Source organism: Mus musculus, chromosome 12, assembly GCF_000001635.26.
Source record: "Mus musculus strain C57BL/6J chromosome 12, GRCm38.p6 C57BL/6J".
NCBI classification, from domain to species: Eukaryota; Metazoa; Chordata; class Mammalia; order Rodentia; family Muridae; genus Mus; species Mus musculus.
Genome location: NC_000078.6, coordinates 116,347,527 through 116,366,434, shown reverse-complemented (window position 1 = coordinate 116,366,434; position 18,908 = coordinate 116,347,527). Strand labels below are relative to the sequence as shown.

General features: G+C 40.1%; 1 protein-coding gene across 14 annotated transcripts in view; it reads right to left on the bottom strand.

Annotated features, from left to right (window-relative positions):
• The window catches only part of Esyt2 (extended synaptotagmin-like protein 2), a 111,653-nt gene that overhangs the window by 24,501 nt on the left and 68,244 nt on the right, over positions 1-18,908 (bottom strand). For 7 of the 14 annotated variants that reach the window (XR_003950062.1, XR_003950063.1, XR_001780466.2 and 4 more), the window contains 7 exons: positions 18,620-18,709; positions 18,121-18,216; positions 16,192-16,293; positions 9,249-9,323; positions 8,501-8,587; positions 2,891-3,040; positions 507-880 (listed from right to left, as the gene is read on the bottom strand). Coding sequence is in view for 9 of the 14 variants with exons in the window: in XM_030246808.1 (XP_030102668.1) it covers positions 507-880; positions 2,891-3,040; positions 8,501-8,587; positions 9,249-9,323; positions 16,192-16,293; positions 18,121-18,216; positions 18,620-18,709 (974 nt within the window). In the remaining 5 variants the exon portion in view is untranslated. Of the gene's footprint in view, positions 1-506; positions 881-2,791; positions 3,041-8,500; positions 8,588-9,248; positions 9,324-9,464; positions 10,396-12,545; positions 12,609-16,191; positions 16,294-18,120; positions 18,217-18,619; positions 18,710-18,908 lie in introns of those variants that run through there. The other 7 variants (XR_003950064.1, XM_030246810.1, NM_028731.5 and 4 more) reach the window with 4 other exon arrangements.

The window sequence follows — 18,908 nt, the reverse complement described above, 5'->3', positions numbered from 1 at the left end:
GCCTAGGGTAACTATTTTCCTCCTTATCTGAAGAAACATAAATACCACCTATAAACCATGACAAATATCCAGAGAAAACCAGTAGGGACTTGGTGGTGGTGAGGTTTGTTTCTGCAAACGGGAGAAGACAAGCCTCTGCCAAGCCAGTGCAGGTGACACAATGCTCAACAGTGACAGACTGCCCCTGCATGCAGGTGACACAATGCTCAACAGTGACAGACTGCCCTGCAGACGTCTGTCCCTGGCATGAATTGAGTGTGTGGTGTCTACACAGCTCAATTCTCTTGCCTTTTCCGCCTGTGAAACCTCTTACTCCACTACTGCTCTTCTAACACACCCAAGGTCCTATAAAACATCAAAGTGTTATTTTGAAAGTCAAAGACTCAATGAACAAAATAATAGCACAACTCGAATTTCTTTCAGAGAAATTAAGCTCCTATCTCCCTCCCTGTGGCATGTGGGATGAGAACTCTGAGATGATAAACAATAATGGGAGCATTAGTTACTTTTCAAGTTGACGTAGCCTTTGTCTCAGCTCCTGAGTGGCAATGGGCAGTGATATGTCTGAGGCAATGCTTGGGGTGGGTTCCTTGGCTGCGATGTGGCTTGGAGAGGCCAAGAGGCTGGAGGAGCTCCTGCCTAGGTCACGATGCCCGAGAGGGCTGGCCTCAGGGGGCTGGGGCTTCTCCTCCATGGCAGGCTTATCATCGACTCCCATGACTGGTGTTGACGGAGCAGTGTTGGCACCACCGGTGCCTGGCGACGCAGACATCTGAGATTTGATAGGCATTTTCCTCCCTTCTTTGGAGACAGAGGGCCGTTTCACTTGAGCTGAATGCTGGTAGTCTGGAGGCCTTTCTTGCTTTTCAAGATGGAGGACCTAGAGGGAAGCCATGGACAGGAGTGATGGCTTGATGGCTTTAGATGTATACATCTGTGTTTAACATTCAGTTAAAATTTTACAACTCTAATCTGTTTAACTATGCAGTTATTGAAATAGGATCTTACAGAGAATTAAAAAAGCAAATTTTTCCAGGCACATGCCTTTCATACAGCACTTGGGAGGTAGGCAGATGTCTGTAAGTTTGAAACCAGCATATTTTACATAGAGAATTCAAGGACAACCAGAGCCATATAGAGAGAAACTATCTCTAAAATACAAAACAAATAATTAAAAAGGGCAAAATTTAAGCAATTAAAACTACTTCCGGTAATACAAACACTTTTCTATTCCTTCTTCAAATCTCTTCCACTTGAACATATTCTAATAATGGGACAAGCACTTACTGATCAACCAGTAGGCCATGTGCCCTTGGCAAAAGATGAAATCTCTTATTCTTCCAGGTGGTTTGTACCAGAAACTCCCAGATAAAGGAAGAATATCAAGACATCTTGCTATCCAGAAAGACCTCACCAAACAATCAAGTGTAATACAGTAATCAAGAGACAGCCACATCATCCTGCAGACTGTGAAGGGCAAACCATGTAAGCCAGTCCTTTCCTCAGCAGAACACTCAGGAGTTACTGATGTTCTCTGGTTTTATTAACCACAGCTATAGCAAACACCTTAACTATATATATAGACTCCACACATTTTATACTATAACCAGAAGGGCTCAGGAACTGGCAGTGGGTGACGTCACCATTATTTTGTCACTATAAAGTTGTGCCATGTCTTGATCATGTGCAAGAAGAACATTTCTACAGCACCCTGTCAGAATAAGTCTGTTTTAATTAAAAACTAGGTCTGGAGGGAGTATAGTTCAGTGGTGGACCACTGGTTCAGCATGTGTGAGGCTATGGGTTCAAACCCCAGCACTAAAACAAAAAGTTGGCTCTTTATTATAATATATATATAATCTTTTATTTTAATAGGGGTATATGTGCCATGGCATGTTTGCCATGGTTAGAGAACAATCTTGTGGATTCAGTTTTTTTTTTTTTTTTTTTTTTTTTTAAGAAGAGAACTGAATTGGGGTGGGGTGGGGTGGGGGAGGGCAGTTCGGTGATTAAATTCAGGTTGTCAGGCTTGGGCTTTACCTGAGGAGCCATCTCCTGGCTCAATGTGAATACTGTTTTTTTTTGTTTTTTTTTTTTTGGTGTTAACCTTCTCCTCCTCCTCTTCCTCTTATTCCTTCAACTTTTTAAAGTTAGTTTTTTTTTTTTTTTACAGTCCAGTCGTTACCCCCGCCCCCACCCCCATCCTGGTCCACCCTCCAATAGTTCCTCACCCATTCCTCCCGCCCCCCCACTCCCTGTCCTCACCCTCACCCTACCCCACCAGCCCTCCCCACTCCCTGGGGCCTCAAGTTTCTTGGAGGCTTAGGTGCACCTTCTCTCACTGAGGCCAGACCAGGTAGTCCTCTGCTGTGTGTCAGGGGCCTCAGACCAGCTCATGTATGTTGCCTGGTTGGTGGCTCAGTGTCTGAGAGATCTCAGGGGTCCGGGTTAATTGAGACTGCTGGTGAATACTTTTAATTAATGGCATTTCCTGTATGTTTAAGCATTTCCTGTGACTAAATATTCAGGTATTTCTACTCTGAACAAATGACATTTTCATTCTTGTCACTTCTACCTCTTGCAAGTGCTTATCAAACTGCCTTCTGAACAACCTTTGATGATCCAACTTTGAGGAGCAAAGTCTATTGGCTCAGACATATTTTGTGGGCCATCCTGGGCAGTCAATGAATATAGAAATAAAGCGTTTGTTCAGAATGGAGTCTAAACTGTCCTCCCACAACTCTGGTACAGTTTCTACTCCCCTTCACTTGTCAACCTGTTACCACATCACCTGATGCATGCCTGTAGAACCACCTCTGCAAGGCTGGGACTGAGGCATAACTGTGTTCATCCCTCACACTACTGAGCCCTGCTAAGAACTACGAAGTACCCGGAGGGCAATCTTCATTTTTAAGGTGCTGTTTGGACCCGAGTTGCTAAGCTGGAACCGCTGGTTTATAGTCATGTTGTCACTTGTAAGCAGTTGACTGAGTGGGATCCTCAGGCTCCCCAGAGAACACTGATGCTGCTCATCTTTAACCTGAAAAATGCAGTGCAGAAAACACTTTGAACACCAAGGAAAACAAAAGGGAACTATTAAATGAAGAATGGTCCACAGGTCAACATCAAAGACACACCAGCACAAAAGAAAACACAATATGTTTCATATATATTATTTAAGTAGTGTGTCCAAAACTGTTAGGTAACCTCTTTTTTTGTTGTTGTTGTTTCCCTCGAGACTCTGTGTAGCCCTGGCTGTCCTGGAACTCACTTTGTAGACCAGGCTGGCCTCAAACTCAGAAATCCACCTGTCTCTGCCTCCTGAGTTCTGGGACTAAAGGCGTGCACCACCACGCCCAGCGATTATTAGGTAACCCCTTAGGAAAATTCAGCAGTATTTCTGTCAGAGGTACCTGCCCTTTCCTCATCACAAAATCACGATGAGCACAACAAAGGGCATCTTGTTTATAAATTTACTGTGAGAAATTTCAGGTAAGAATTGACAGTCTAGAGGCAGGAGAGATGGCTCAGCAGTTAAGAGCACTTGTTCTTGCAGAGATCCCCCATTTGATTCCTAGAACAGACATGGTGGTTCACAACCATCCATAACTCCAGTTCCTAGGAACCCAGGGACCTCTTCTGATCCCCAGGGGCACCAGCCATTCACAGGTATATATGCAAGCAAAACACTCATACACATAAAATAAATCTTTAAAAATATTAAAAAGTAATAGTCTATACAAACCTAAAGGTCAGAAGGAAATAACCTTTACACTCTGAGATCATACGGTACACAGTGACAGTAATGTGCAAGTTTCTACTAAAGACACTTACTCATGGAGAAAATACATTTTTAAGTGTCTTAAAGCTTTCCCTGTTCAAAGTCTACATACTTGCTTGGAAATTTTACAGCATCTCCTTTAAATACGTGGTATTTCTTTCTCATGAATACTAATCTTCAGCACTGCTGTGTTATAAGAACTATACCCATCACATGGTTGTTCAAAATAGTTTGATCAAAGAAAGAACAAACTCTGGGCAAAATGAACATATACCTTAAAAGGAATAAATACCACAGTTGATAAAGAAGAAAGAGCTGATCTAGATATAGCAAGAATTGAGTTTGTATGTAACCACTTCCTCAAAATGAAAAATCCAAGTGATAAGGCAAAGCCCAGACAGTTCTGTACAGACTCTTCCAGAAAACTCTGGGACAAGTGCTCCCTAACCCATTCAAAAGGCTACCATTATCTTGACATCAAAACAGGAAAAAATTAATAAAAAGCAAAATTATAATCAGCAACCTTCATGATTAAGAAGCAAGAATATTTTCCTTTTTTTCCTATTTATTAATTAAGGTGTGTGTGTGTGTGTGTGTACATACACACATACATACATACAAATATTAGTTTAAAAAAAATACAAGATTAGGAGCCATTTAATAGCTGGGAAATATTGGTAGAGCTCTTGCCTGGAATGAACAAGGTCCTGTCTTCACTCCAAGTAAGAAAATAAAGTAAAATCATTCACAACATCATGAAAAAGTACCAAAATATTTAGGGATAAGTCAGGCAAATGTGTAAGACCTACATTGAACATAGAAAGCTATAAAATACTACTGAGAAAAATGAAAGACTGCTAAGTAAAACCAACCAACCAACCAACCAACCAACTAACCATGTAATGTTCCTATGTATCAATTACATATTATCCAACTCCCACCCCACTGGAATGTTTCCTGCTGTAGAGATGTCGGGTATACCCACAGGTTCTATAATGTTAGGAGTCCTTATCAAAATTATAGGTTCTCTGCATAAAGCTACAATTGATACTAAAATTCATATGAAATGCAGACTTAGCATTCGTCAACACAATGTAAAAACTAAGTTTCAGTGCTTACACAAGTTGGTTTTATGATGTACTCAATCAATAATAGCAACAGAGACAATGTTGCTGGCATAGTGGTAGTACAGAACTCTGAGCAGAAATCACTCCAGAAGCAAACTGCCTACTGGTCCTGAATTTCCATAGTCACTAACCTCAATATATAGCAATGAATAAGTTTTTCGCCAGGTGGTGGTGGCGCACATCTTTAATTCCAGCACTTGGGAGGCAGAGGCAGGCGGATTTCTGAGTTTGAGGCCAGCCTGGTCTATAAAGTGAGTTCCAGGACAGCCATGGCTATACAGAAAAACCCTGTCTCAGAAAAAAAACAAAAACAAAAACAAAAACCAATCGGATGTAGGGTTGGTAAAGATCTTTCCCCAATCTGTTGGTTGCCATTTTATCCTACTGACAGTGTCCTTTGCCTTACAGAAGCTTTGTAATTTTATGAGGCCCAATTTGTCAATTCTTGGTCTTAGAGCATAAGCTACTGGTGTTCTGTTCAGGAAATTTTCTCCTGTGCCCATGTGCTCGAGGTTCTTCCGCACTTTCGTTTCTATTACTTTCCGTGTATCTATTTGCTTGTTTTTGTTGTTGTTTTGTTTTTTGGGTTTTCGAGACAGGGTTTCTCTGTTTAGCCCTGGCTATCCTGGAACTCACTCTGTAGACCAGGCTGGCCTTGAACTCAGAAATCTGTCTGCTTCTGCCTCTCAAGTGCTAGCATTGTGCCACCACTGCCCAGCTAGTGTATCTGGCTTTATGTGGAGGTCCTTGATCCACTTTAGCTCCTTTGTCAAAGATCAAGTGACCATGGGTGTGTGGGTTCATTTCTGTGTCTTCAATTCTATTCCACTGATCTACCTGCCTGTCACTATACCAATACCACGCAGTTTAATCATTGTTGCTCTGTAGTACAGCTTGAGGTCTGGAATGCTGATTCCACCAGAGGTTCTTTTATCGTTGAGAATAGATTTTAGTATCCTGGTTTTTTTGTTACTCCAGATGAATTTGAGAATTGCTCTTCCTAACTCTGTGAAGAATTGAGTTGGAATTTTGATGGGGATTGCATTGAATCTGTAGATTGCTTTTGGCAAGATGGCCATTTTTACTATATTAATTCTGCCAATCCACAGGCATGGGAGATTTTTCGATCTTCTGAGGTCGTCTTCGATTTCTTTCTTTGGAGACTTGAAGTTTTTGTCATATAGGTCTTTCACTTGTTTGGTTAGAGTAACACCAAGGAACTTTAAATGTTTGTGACTATTGTGAAGAATGTTGTTTCCCTAATTTCTTTCTCAGCCTGTTTATCCTTTGAGTATAGGAAGGGCACTGATTTGTTTGAGTTAATTTTATATCCAGCCGTTTTGCTCAAGTTGTTTATAGCTGTACATTGGATAGAGGGCTAATATCCAATATATACAAAGAACTCAAGAAGTTAGACTCCAGGAAACCAAATAACCCTATTAAAAATGGGGTACAGAGCTAAACAAAGAATTCTCAACTGAAGAATATCAAATGGCCGAAAAGCACCTAAAGAAATGTTCAACATCCTTAGTCATCAGGGAAATGCAAATCAAAACAACCCTGAGATTCCACCTCACCAGTTAGTATGGCTAAGATCAAAAACTCAGGTGACAGCAGATGCTGGCGAGGATGTCAAAAGGAACACTCCTCCACTGCTGATGGGACTCCAAGCTGGTACAACTCTAGCAATCAGTTTAGTATTTCCTCAGAAAATTGGACATAGTACTACCTGAGAACCTGGCTATACCACTCCTGGGAATATACCCAGATGATGCTCCAACATGTAAAAAGGACAGACACATGCTCCACTATGTTCATAGCAGCCTTATTTATAATATCCAGAAACTGGAAGGAACTCAGATGTCCCTTAACAGAGGAATGGATACAGAAAATGTGGTACATTCACTCATTAGAATACTAATCAGCTATTAAAAAAATGAGTTCATGAAATTCTTGGGCAAATGGATGGATCTAGAAAATATCATCCTGAGTGAGGTAACCCAATCACAAAAGAACATACTTGGTATGTACTCAGTGATAAATGGATATTAGCCCAGAAGCTCAGAATACTCAAGATACAATTCACAGACCAAATGAAACTCAAGAAGAAGAAAGAGGCTGGGCAGTGGTGGCGCAAGCCTTTAATCCCAGCACTTGGGAGGCAGAGGCAGGTGGATTTCTGGGTTCAAGGCCAGCCTGGTCTACAGAGTGAGTTCCAGAACAGCAGGGCTACACAGAGAAACCCTGTCTCGAAAAACCAAAACCAAACCAAACCAAACCAAAACAAAACAAAAAAAAGAATTAGGAAAAGAAAGAAGAATAAAGACCAAGTATGAATAGTTCACTATAGATATCTCCATGGGAGGAGATATAGAGACAAAGTGTGGAGCAGAGACTGAGGGAAAGGCCATCCAGAGACTGCCTCACCTGGGGATCCATCCCATATAAAGTCACCAAACCCAGACACTATTGTGGATCCCAACAAGTGCTTGCTAACAGGTGCCTGATATAGCTATCTCCTGAGTGGTTCTGCCAGTACCTGACAAATACAGAGGTGGATGCTCTCAGCCAACCATTGGATTGAACACAGGGTCTCCAATGGAGGAGCTAGAGAAAGGACCCAGGGATCTGAAGGGGTTTGTAGGTCCCCATAGGAGAAATAACAATATGAACCAACCAGTACCCCCTGAGCTCCCTGGGACTAAACCATCAACCAAATAGTACACATGGAGGAACTCATGGCTCCAGCCACATATGTAACAGAGGATGGCCTTCTTGGACATCAGTGGGAGGAAAGGCCCTTGGTCCTGTGAATGCTCAATGCCCCAGTGTAGGGGAATGCCAGGACAGGGAAGTGGGAGTAGATGGGTTGGTGAGAAGGGGGAGGGGGCATGGGATAGGGGGTTTTTGGAGGGGAAACCAGGAAAGGGGATAACATTGAAATGTAAATAAAGAAAATATCTAATAAATAAAAAAAGAAATAAACAATCATGGTCATTTCCTAATACTACAAATGAAGATTAACTTGTTAGATCTAAACATAAGATGGGCACCCTGGCTAATCTTGTGTCAACTTGACATACAAACTAGAGTCATCCAAAAGGAGGGAACCTTAATTGAAGAAATGTTTCCATAAGATCTGGCTTTTCTTAATTAGTGATTGATGGGGAGGTAGTTCCATCCCTGGGCTGGTGGATCTGGCTTCTATAAGAGAGCAGGCTGAGCAGGCCACGAGAAGCAAACCAGTAAGCAGCATCCTCCATGGCCTCTGCATCAGCTCCTGCCTCCAGGATTCTGCCCTGTCTTGACTTCCTTCAATAATGAAAGTGTAATTCCAGCAATACACTCTTCCTCCCACAACTTGTTTTTTAGACATGGTGTTTCATCATAGCAAAAACAAAACAAAACAAAACACCCTAATTAAGGCAATGGGTTTGGGAGAGCTGTGAGTCACAGAGAGAATAAGAGACTTTCTCTATCTTGACTGTAGTTAATGGGTCCCAGTGAACTATGTACTCAGAAACTGTAAATGTACATAATTTGTAACAATCATATTTCAAAAATATAAGCACAAAATGCAAAAAACAAATACCTCAACCTCAAGGTCCTGGCGCCTGGGGTTATGAATGAAGAAAGTGAAGTTTTCCTCCCATACAGGCTCACTAGTTTTGTATCGAATCTGTAAGAAACAGTTCAATATCAATTTTCCAGTATTTTCTATAGAGAAGGACTACTGACTCAACACTTAGCTCATTTAATGTGTATATAAACCCCAGGTGATTAAATCAAAAGACATATATTTACTGAGCAGTGTACTATTATCTAAGTAAGCACAGAAGTGTTCAAAAGGCGAAGCACGAGCTTTGTGAGGTGCATGAACGGAGCTGACAAGGAGTCCACACTTAGTTGATGAGAGACCAAGACCTCTGCTGCTCTATGGTCTTCAGTTCTCTTATGGTGCCCGTCACTGTACTCCACACAACCCTGCTTTGTAAAGGATTGTCAAGTAAAATTTAACAGTGTTCTACAACTGTAATTTCTAAACACCCCCCCCCATCAGAAAAGAAGAACATACAATACCTTCTTTGAATTTTTGAACCTGTGTTTGCTGAATTTGAAGTATAAGTACTTAAAAGCTTGGGAGTGATTCCATATCTTTCCCATGAAATCAAACAAAAGTCTATCTATATGGTATGTTCTATGTCATAAGCAGCTTGCGTTTATGAAATGATGTGCATGTGGAGGCAAAGCCTACACATCACACACCTGGGCAGCATCTGCGGGGACAGTGACAGGTGGGGCTCTATGGAGAGCAGCTCAGGAAGCCATCAAGCTCTTACCTTACTCTCTTGAGCCTTGTGACCGACTGACATCTGGACAAGAGGATTTGGGTTGCTGTTTATTTTCTTCCCTGACTATCCAAAAAATAGAACAAACAAAACAAAACACAAAACCAGGTAAAATAAATAAACATACTTTGAAATGGGTCCCGCTAGAAACAAGATTACAGTTCATCTTTATGAATAGTCACTTCTATTTACCTCTGATACTTCAGACACGGAGAACATCAAAGAACAATGGAAGTAGAAAACGACTGCTATGCAAACCCTAAGCCACCATTATTATGTCCATCATGAAGCAAACTGAGAAAACTTCCATTTCACATGCCTTATTATTATTATTATTATTATTTTAAGTGGTAGAGAGCCTGACAATACTGCTTGGCTAGTGTGGAACTCTATGGCATGAGTGATTCTCCCACATAAGCCTCCGAAGTGGCTGTGACTACAGGTACAAGTTCCTATGTTGGGTTGCACACAAGTTTGAAATGTCAAACTTTAAAAGTAAGCAATGCAATCTTTTAAAATTTAAAACTTTAATATTAACTATAGTTCTAAAAACTGACTTATTAAGATAACAAAAATATAAGTGCAGTGAACATAAATAAATAATAAAAAGAAGACAAATGTAAAAGAATGTTAACTCAGAATACTTCACCAACTGCATTACAGTTTCAGGTTCACACCTTTATACCTTGAACCTACCACCATCCTGTTCAAGTACACAGTTATCAGACATTGGATAGTGCTTACTGGCCGATGAGTAAGCATCATCAGAAGAATAAATGTCAGTTTAGGATTACATGGAATTAAGCAAATATAAAGATGATTTAAAAATTTGTAAACAAAAAATGACAAGAAGCATACTTTAGCAGAGAGCTGATAGAAGAAAATATAGTAAAACACAACAGATGTGGCATGAGGTTTATTTGTAACTTAGCCCCACAAAAAGATGCAGTTAAATGTTAATGTATATTAGAGGGTCACAAAATAGTATTTTAGTTAAATAATTTTAGAGCCAATCCTCAACACTGCAGCAATGACAGAAATAGATGTCAAAATCATTTGCTTATTCAAAAGATATGACTAACCCAAACCTACTGTGACAATCTATTTTTCTGGTTCATCTTTTTGATGTGAATGAATTCTGCAAAATGAAATAAATACTGTTAAAAATATCAAAGCCAACTGATTTTCCCCAAATTCATTTCCTCTTTCTTTAATATGAGAATTCCTAACCCTGAGCTGAACACAAGTCCTCTGGGAGTAGGGATGCCCCCTCACTTCTCCTCCTGGCTAGCTGAGAAACTCTGACTTACAAGGAGGGCATGCAGGCCTTGCCTATACTAAGTATGAGGTTCAAGCTACTAAGGAGAACTTGCATAGTTCTAGAGTATAAAATCACACTGATTTAAGCCATCTCTCTTGGGTCTTTGATACATGAATTTATTTCAAACAAACATTAAGACTGTATTTGTGAAAATGGGGCCATTCAGTTTTAATGAATCTACAATTTTACGGTGAACCTCCTTCTAATATTTTTAAAAATAAATGAAGTTTATAATTGATAACATTAAAAACCAGCCTCTGAACAATTTGCAGTTGTCACTGCCTTAATCAATTTATTATGCATACTTTTGTGTGAATGCTACACTAAAATCTATTCTAATCTAAACTTGCAGTATATAGAAAATAAATAAAAGTTTAGCTTGCACTTTTATAATCTTTTTAATGGTTTATAGCATAAGGGTGTGTACCTTAACAAAGATGACATCGTAGATTATATAGTCTTTAAATCATTGAGTTTTCTACCATGACAGAACATTAAGTTACAGTAGCATATGTCAAAGGACAAAATATGATAAGAAAATAGAGTCTTTTAGGTCACATGTTGAACTTATTAACATAAAATATAGAAATGATCTCCCAAAACATGGTCTTGTTCTGTTGAGATTAAATCTCATCTTCTTAAGTTTTGATTACTGAGACTACATTTTAATCTGAGCCTTAGGTTCCACATCTACAAAAGAGGCACAATACCATTTTTACAACTTTTTAGGCTTAAATGAGCCAATGTGTTAAACCAGATAATTACAGCACATCTATTTATCTACCTATTACATATTTTATATGTAATATTTAATTTTCTTACTAATCCAGTGGAGAAGATATTACCTCACTCTGTAAGTAGGATGTATTGCATATTATCTTCGAATCACCATGCTGAGCAGCATGACTTCAAAGCCTCCCTCCCTGACCTCTGTGCAAACAAATAGTGAGCAAAGAGTTGCTACATGTGGTCCCTTCCTAAGCTGCCATAGGTCCCCACTAGGCTGGGAGCATAGTTTCAGCCATTCATAGACCAGCACTCTCAGAGTACGAGGCCCTACGAAAACTACACCACTATCTCCTTAGTTCAGGTCATGGTAAGGTTTACAAATATGGTATTAGACAACTCACTGACAGTCTCCTTCATTTTAAAATTTTAACTTACTTTCCCAGATGAAACTGATTAAAATATTCCTATTTCTTTGGAATATTAGGACAATTATACTTAAAATGCCCCTGGCTCTCACTGTAATGGCACATGCCTTTAATCCCAGCACTTGGGAGGCAGAGGCAGGTGGATTTCTGAGTTTGAGGCCAGCCTGGTCTACAGAGTGAGTTCCAGGACAGCCAGGGCTACACAGAGAAACCCTGTCTCAAAAAAAAAAAAAAAAAAGAAAAGAAAAACAAACAAACAAACATTAACAATTTAGCCAGAGAACACAGTTATTGTCTTGGAGATGAAGTGGAGCTTAGTTTTCAATATACCTCATTTGATAAAAATTGAACCTTCTGGAAAGATCTATCGCCCAAGCCCACAGCACCAAAGCCATGAGGTTGATTCAGTGAGGCCCTACTCAACATATTGGAAGAGGCAATTCCTTAAGCATGCATCCTCAACAGTTTGCAAGGTGCAGCTTTAAATCACAATGTGAAAATGTGGTTAAGATTTTAAATAGAACTTTTAGGTTGCCACTCACAAGTTCAAATTCAAACAAAACACTATTTCAATGGCTTTATGATAGAATGAAATCTAAATTTTCATATACTGAAATTTTAAAATTTAACTGTGGTGGATGTAATTTCTTCTTTGTACAAATTCTGGGATAACAAAAGCAGGATCTCTTCTTTTGGACAATCAATTATTAACTAGGGTGGGAAGTCGCCTGCCCACACAGTTAGGAAAGCCAAAGCACCATCTCTTTCAATATGTCTTGATTAGCACAGAGCCTCAAGGGAAGACTCGTTTACCTTCAAAGCTCTCTGAACTGCAGACTTCTTCAAGACACCGGGGTTAAAGTCTAATGGGTTACTCTTTCAGGTCAGAAGAAAATGAATACACCAAGGGTTAATAAACATGCAATGAGGAGTTTATGTAAGGTTAATGACACAAAAATTCATGAGAACAAATATTTAAACTAGATCCAAAATCATACAAACTGCCAGATTTATGTTCAAGATTTTACCGTAAGTGACTGATACTCTAAAATACCAGAACACACGTCCTCATACTTGGTAACCCTTCACCTCTTCACCTATGACCTTTAGTGTTAGAGAAATCAAGAGTGTGACTTGAGGAAAGGCTCTGCTTGCTATCCTGTGCCCGAGACCTTAATGTCTTCCACAATTAGGGCTTTAATACGAAGCACAGTAGCAACCAGGCTTTCTACACTGGTGGAGCTGGTCCCACCTATGGTGGCTGACGCCATTGCTATGCCATCTGAGACCTGTGTTTTTGCTGTAGCATCATCCAGAGATGGAGCCCATCTATCTCTTTTGTGAACTCCCAAGATGTTGAAGCACTGGCCAACAAAGTCATCCAAAGTTTCTCCTGGACTTATTTATATACATTCTACTGTGATTGGGTGTATGTCCTCCTGACTGAAGTTTTTCAGCTAGTTCTTTGTTCATTCTCAAACTGACCATTTGTTTTAGAAGCTTTCAGAATTCACATTTGAGGTTAAAGGTTTTTGCCATTTTAGTTGTAACATTTAAAATGACATTAAATTTGATTCTTAAGTTTTATTTTTTCTTAGTGTTTTATTAAACAAGTTGTATGAAAGAAGATGGTGAAATTGCTTCCCAGTTTTCTATGGTATATGGGAAGTGAGAGATAAAGCACCTATCTGGGCTCCTATCATACTAGTGGGTCTAAATCTAGACTATTCAAGCAGGGTTACAGGGGTCTCTGAAGACTCAGGACATCCGGCCTCTATGTCTGCATGAAGTCAGGCCAGGTATTCCCTAACAAGTTCCAAAAAGCATTTTGGTTCAGAGGGAACCTGACTGATGCTCTACAGATATAACAAGGGCCTTTCCTGAAGTTCACACTGGATAGAAACAGCTGAACCAAATGTACTTGCTATTCTAACATGCATCAATTATTGAGAAACAAAGACAACAGTGGTGGTGTGAATTAGGAATGCGACAGCTGTGTGAGGTCACAGAAAACTGTATGGCACAAGGGGCGGGGATAGGGGGGAAGACTGGTTACTGAAATAGTTACTGAAATACTGGCAGATGTCCAGGTGTCAGGGTCAGAGGTCAGGCACTATGTACCACGTACTCCTGGGTCTCTCTGCAGACAGCAGCACATGTCCTCCCTCCACCCCCGCCCCAATCAAGAACCATGCACTAGGGATAGAAGTCACTTGAGACTGCTTGCCTAGCATGGACGAAGCCCTGCATTCAGATCCTAGCACCTCAAAAAATTGGAACTATGGTCTATACCTATGAACCCAGGACTTGCAAATAGATGAAGGATTATCAGTGGTTCAGTGGTTATTCTCAGCTATATAAAGTATTTCAGGACAGACTGGGAGATATGAGCCCCTATCTCAAACAAACAAAACTTAAAATTACATATAAAAAGTATATTTGTCCTTAAGGATCTGCTCAGTGGTAGCTATGGCACAGTTAAGTTCTTACATGTGAGGTAGGCAGCATGGAAATACCATTCATCTCAGAGAATCTTCAGTTACAGGGTTAAGAGACCATGAGCAGTGTGCATTCTACAGTGATAAGGTCCCATATCTCTAATCTTAGTCACTTATGTGCTTTGTGTTGCCTTTACACTGGAAACCAGTGAATAAAAGGTGTATCCACGTTTACTCCACAGAACATTTTAAGTGGTGAGCATATCTTCATCATAAAGCTCAACATGACTTTGAAAAGAATGAATTCTGAGAGTCTGACATCTGATGTCGGAACTACAAAACAACTCAAGAATCCAACTGAAAAATATGCTCTTTGTATCAAAAAAAAAGAAAGGAAGGAAGGAAGGGAGGGAGGGAGGGAGGGAGGGAGGGAGGGAGGGAGGGAGGGAGGGAGGGAGGGAGGGAGGGAGGGAGGGAGGGAGGGAGGAAGGAAGGAAGGAAGGAAGGAAGGAAGGAAGGAAGAAAGAAAGAAAGAAAGAAAGAAAGAAAGAAAGAAAGAAAGAAAGAAAGAAAGAAAGAAAGAAAGAAAGAAAGAAAGAAAGAAAGAAAGAAAGTAAGTAAGTAAGTTATAGATTAAGAAAAGAGAGAGAGCCAGGTGTGGTGGTGCATGCCTTTAATCCCAGCACTCAGGAGGCAGAGGCAGGCGGATTTCTGAGTTCGAGGCCAGCCTGGTCTACAAAGTGAGTTCCAGGACAGCCAGGGCTACACAGAGGAAACCCTGTCTCAAAAAACCAAAAAAAAAAAAAAAATAGAGAGAGAGACCTAGAAAAGTCACTGGAGACACACTGGACGTACTGACAGAATTATTCAGATTGGCCTTGTCTCTTACAGGAGTTTTTTATGTCATTTTTCCTAAGAAAACAGAAGCATAGACCATTTTCTAAGAAGTGATGGCTTCTACTGGAATTATCATTCTAATGGCCTTCCTTTTTTTTGGTTTTGTTTTTGAGACAGGGCCACAATGCTGAAAGAGGAAATGTTCCTGCCTTAACCTCCAGAGTGTATGAATTACAGGAGGGCACCCCTCTACACTACACCAGCTTTCTTTTGCCTTTTAACGGCCTTAAGCAGATTAGGAGCACAGAGTTAGAGACATCGAGGTGCTGCTTATAGGTAGTGTGACTTGCCTATTCTTCGGGTAATGTTTTTCCTCAACCACAAAACAGTGCTAAATACCCATACTCCCTTTCTTAAGAGGTCTTAACAAATCTCACTTCACTAATTACAGTACAAATTTAAAGGGTGATTCCATACACTACTAAGTATACTAAAGGGTCTGGTGTAGTTTTCTATGACCCCAGAGAAAATGAACTCAGCAGCCACCAGAGAGCCCTGAACAGCACAGGTGTGGAAGCAGCAGCCAGGCTATAGGATCAGATGTAATGCCATCAAACTCGGGGAACATTTTTAAGTTCCTAGAAAGAAATAAATTATGGAGCCCCTATAGCTTTCTTCTCTAGAGGCTCTGGCTGGGCCTGTGGCGAAAGCAGGCTCTCACATGATGTGCAGACTCGTGGCTTCATGTGACCATAACTGGTGACAGAGAGGACAAGGTGGTGTGGACTAGGAGAAGCCTAAGTTCTAATGCTGCTATCCTTCTTGAGGATGAAAAGGACATTTGTGAAAGGTAGAGCAAAATTTATATTTCTTCCTGAGATGAACCACAAAATAAATTTAACCTTATGGCTTTATTTTTCCCTCAGAGGACTAATTATACCATGTTATGGACCAGCAGCAGTAGAGTTAGTTCATGTTAGTTCATCTCATGTCAGATGTACTCCCAACATCACAGCAGAGTCACATTTGACAAAACCAGCATCAAATGAAGACATGGTAACTGAAGTCATGCAAGAAAGTGAAAACAGCATGCAAACATTCCAGTGAGCAGACTGCACAGAAAGAAGCTCCAGGCCACACGGGCAGTCTTCAATGAACACAGAAGAAGGAGCTGGAGGACTCACAAATAGTGTTCTATAGACTGAGGTAGTATTCTCACAAAACACTAGTCCCGACGCTCGCCTCTCTTTTAAGTAGCCACACCCAAAGTTTCCCTCGTAGATACTCTTAGGAAAATGGAGACAGGAAGAGAAAGCAAAGAATGGTGGATTGTGGTCAGTGGGCACACACCAGAAGCACAAATAAACGGTGCAGAGAGAGTCAATGGATCCCAGGACAGACAGGGACTGGCCAACAAAGCCTCCCCATTAAAACCAACAAATAGCAGGTATGGCTTTGTGGATCCTTTGCCTCTGATGAGCCACAGCACACTGTGAGCAAAGTACCCTTGGAACAGAACTGTAGCACATCCTTCTCTTGAGCTCATGTGACAGTATTTGCATTTCAAATCGAAGTGACAAAACACATGGCTTTACGGAAAAGCACAGTCTCTTTTTTCAACTGTAACCATCACTATCTTCTATATCCTAAACTGTGTAATACATTCATTTCTTTTAAAATATTTTTATATGTGTTTAGTTGGGGTAGGGGGCTTGCTATGGCACTCGGGTGGAGGTGAGAGGTCAACCCACCAGAGTGAGTCGTGACTCTTTCCTCACAGACCAGTGTGTTTTGGGAATTGAACACAGGTGGCCAGCTTTGGAAACAGTTGCCCTTTACCCACTGAGCCATCTTGACAGTCTGACAAATAAACTTCCCTCAGGCACTATAAAACATTGCAACATTATATATCAAACATAGTTGTGGTCAAAAGCAGAAAGTTCTACTCTGTGAGGAATTCTACAGAAAGATTAGATAATAATAAAGTAGATATTCCCAAACTGAAATAAAAATAGGAACAGTCACAGGCTTTAATGGAAAGACTGGTTGAAAGATTAAGAAAAAAAAAATGTACGAATTTAAATAGCTAAAAGTTAAGACAAGGAAACATCATTAAAAGAAAGGGTATGGTATTAGCAAAATGATAACTATATATTCCTATTATAAAATGCTCAATCATATTTCAGTTGTTAAGCTGAAATACAAAGTACTAATGCACAAAAATATTAATTTCATTTTTTTGTTTAAAAAGCTCAAGTAAACATAAAATTTTCAAAAACTAAAAGGTGTTACATGATATAATTTCATAAGCTATTAGGATAAAAGTCCCAGAAAGGTTGTTAGACAAGATAAGGAAAGTGCTTGTTTGCTTTTGTTTGGAGTCTGCTCACAAATGCACTTAAATGACTGAGCATTTACTATGAAGGCAGAATTATGCAATGGGTAATCTTGGTGGGTACACCACCTGTAACTGATGACAGTGTTCTATCTTTCAACAAAAAGCTGTTGACACAATGACATAGGGAATGCCCTCATATGCAAGCACATTGGCACCTAAAAAGTTACCCAATAATGTAACATTTATGAGGATAACATGACTTTAGCTAGTGGGGTTTATAGCAGGAAAGTGAAAATTTCACTATCCCTAACATGTTCAAATTACTTTTTATTTTATAGTTTTTCCCTCCTAAAACCAAAACAATCTGATATAAACAAATAAACATTATTATTTGACTCTGTTTGTGTCTTTGTTCAGTTGGAAGTATCCCGGGTACCTGAAGGTCAGCACCTACCTGGTGGCATTAATAATGTTCCGCTTTAACCCTGAGGAGTCACAGCTCAGCAGCTCACTTTCCACTGTGCTACTTCTAAGACACACTTAGGGTTTGTGATCAGAGCTGCTTCATTTATTCCTCATTTTAAGAGGAGGAGTTTTACCTTGAGATAACTAGGCTGTAATAATTAGATACAAATACAGATGTGCAAAGCAAATACTACCTTATGCCCCCCTCTCTGTTGCTGCCACATAAGATTAGGTAATATATCGTAGCTGGACAAGGTAGTAGTTTCCAAGTAAGAAATACACTCACAGGAGTTAGCTCTGTGTTACCTACCGGAAGGTTCCTTGCAGAATCCAAATACAAGATCAGCAGTGCAGATGAAAGGCCATCACTGGCTTGGTCCTTGTCAGCTCTGATGTCTGCCAGCACCTACGAGGTGAGAGACAAGTCTCTGTGAGCATGTGTCTACACTATCTTCACTTGATAAAGTAACACACAATCCAATCCATGCAGCAGAACAAGAACTGAGCCGACGTCTGTCGAGTGACAAGATGATTATTCACACAAACCAATTAAAATGGAGCACTAAGATGACATAGTTCTTCAAATCCCTGTGCTACCACAAGCACAAAATTTAAAAGTCTCAGAGGAGGAATAATGACCTATAATTTTTTTCTACACTTTTATTCCTGTTTATTCCTGTTTACCACTTATGGCACAATAATCAAAATGACTAATACAATTTTGTTTAAAATAAATACCAACATAATCAAAGAGAATGGTCCTAATCATCAGGAGTAGGTGGTCATGAAGAGAAGACACTGCACAGTACCTTGTCAAGGTTTGCAGCATCAGGCATCAGTGTGAGCCACTCTAACTTCAAATGCAGCTTTCCTTTGGGAACCTCGTCCAGAGTGAACCACTGTAGACAAAGTGTTTAAGTTCAGCAAAAAATGTTCCTGAATAAAAAATTCTGATTAAACCAAGTCTAAAAACACTGCAAGTTGCTCACTGACCTTGTGGCACCAACAGTTCTTAACTGGCCCTGAAGTAGTGCACTTGCCATTTTATGTCTCATGCTCCAAGGGCCCACCCCGGTTGGCCAGACACCATGCTCAAAG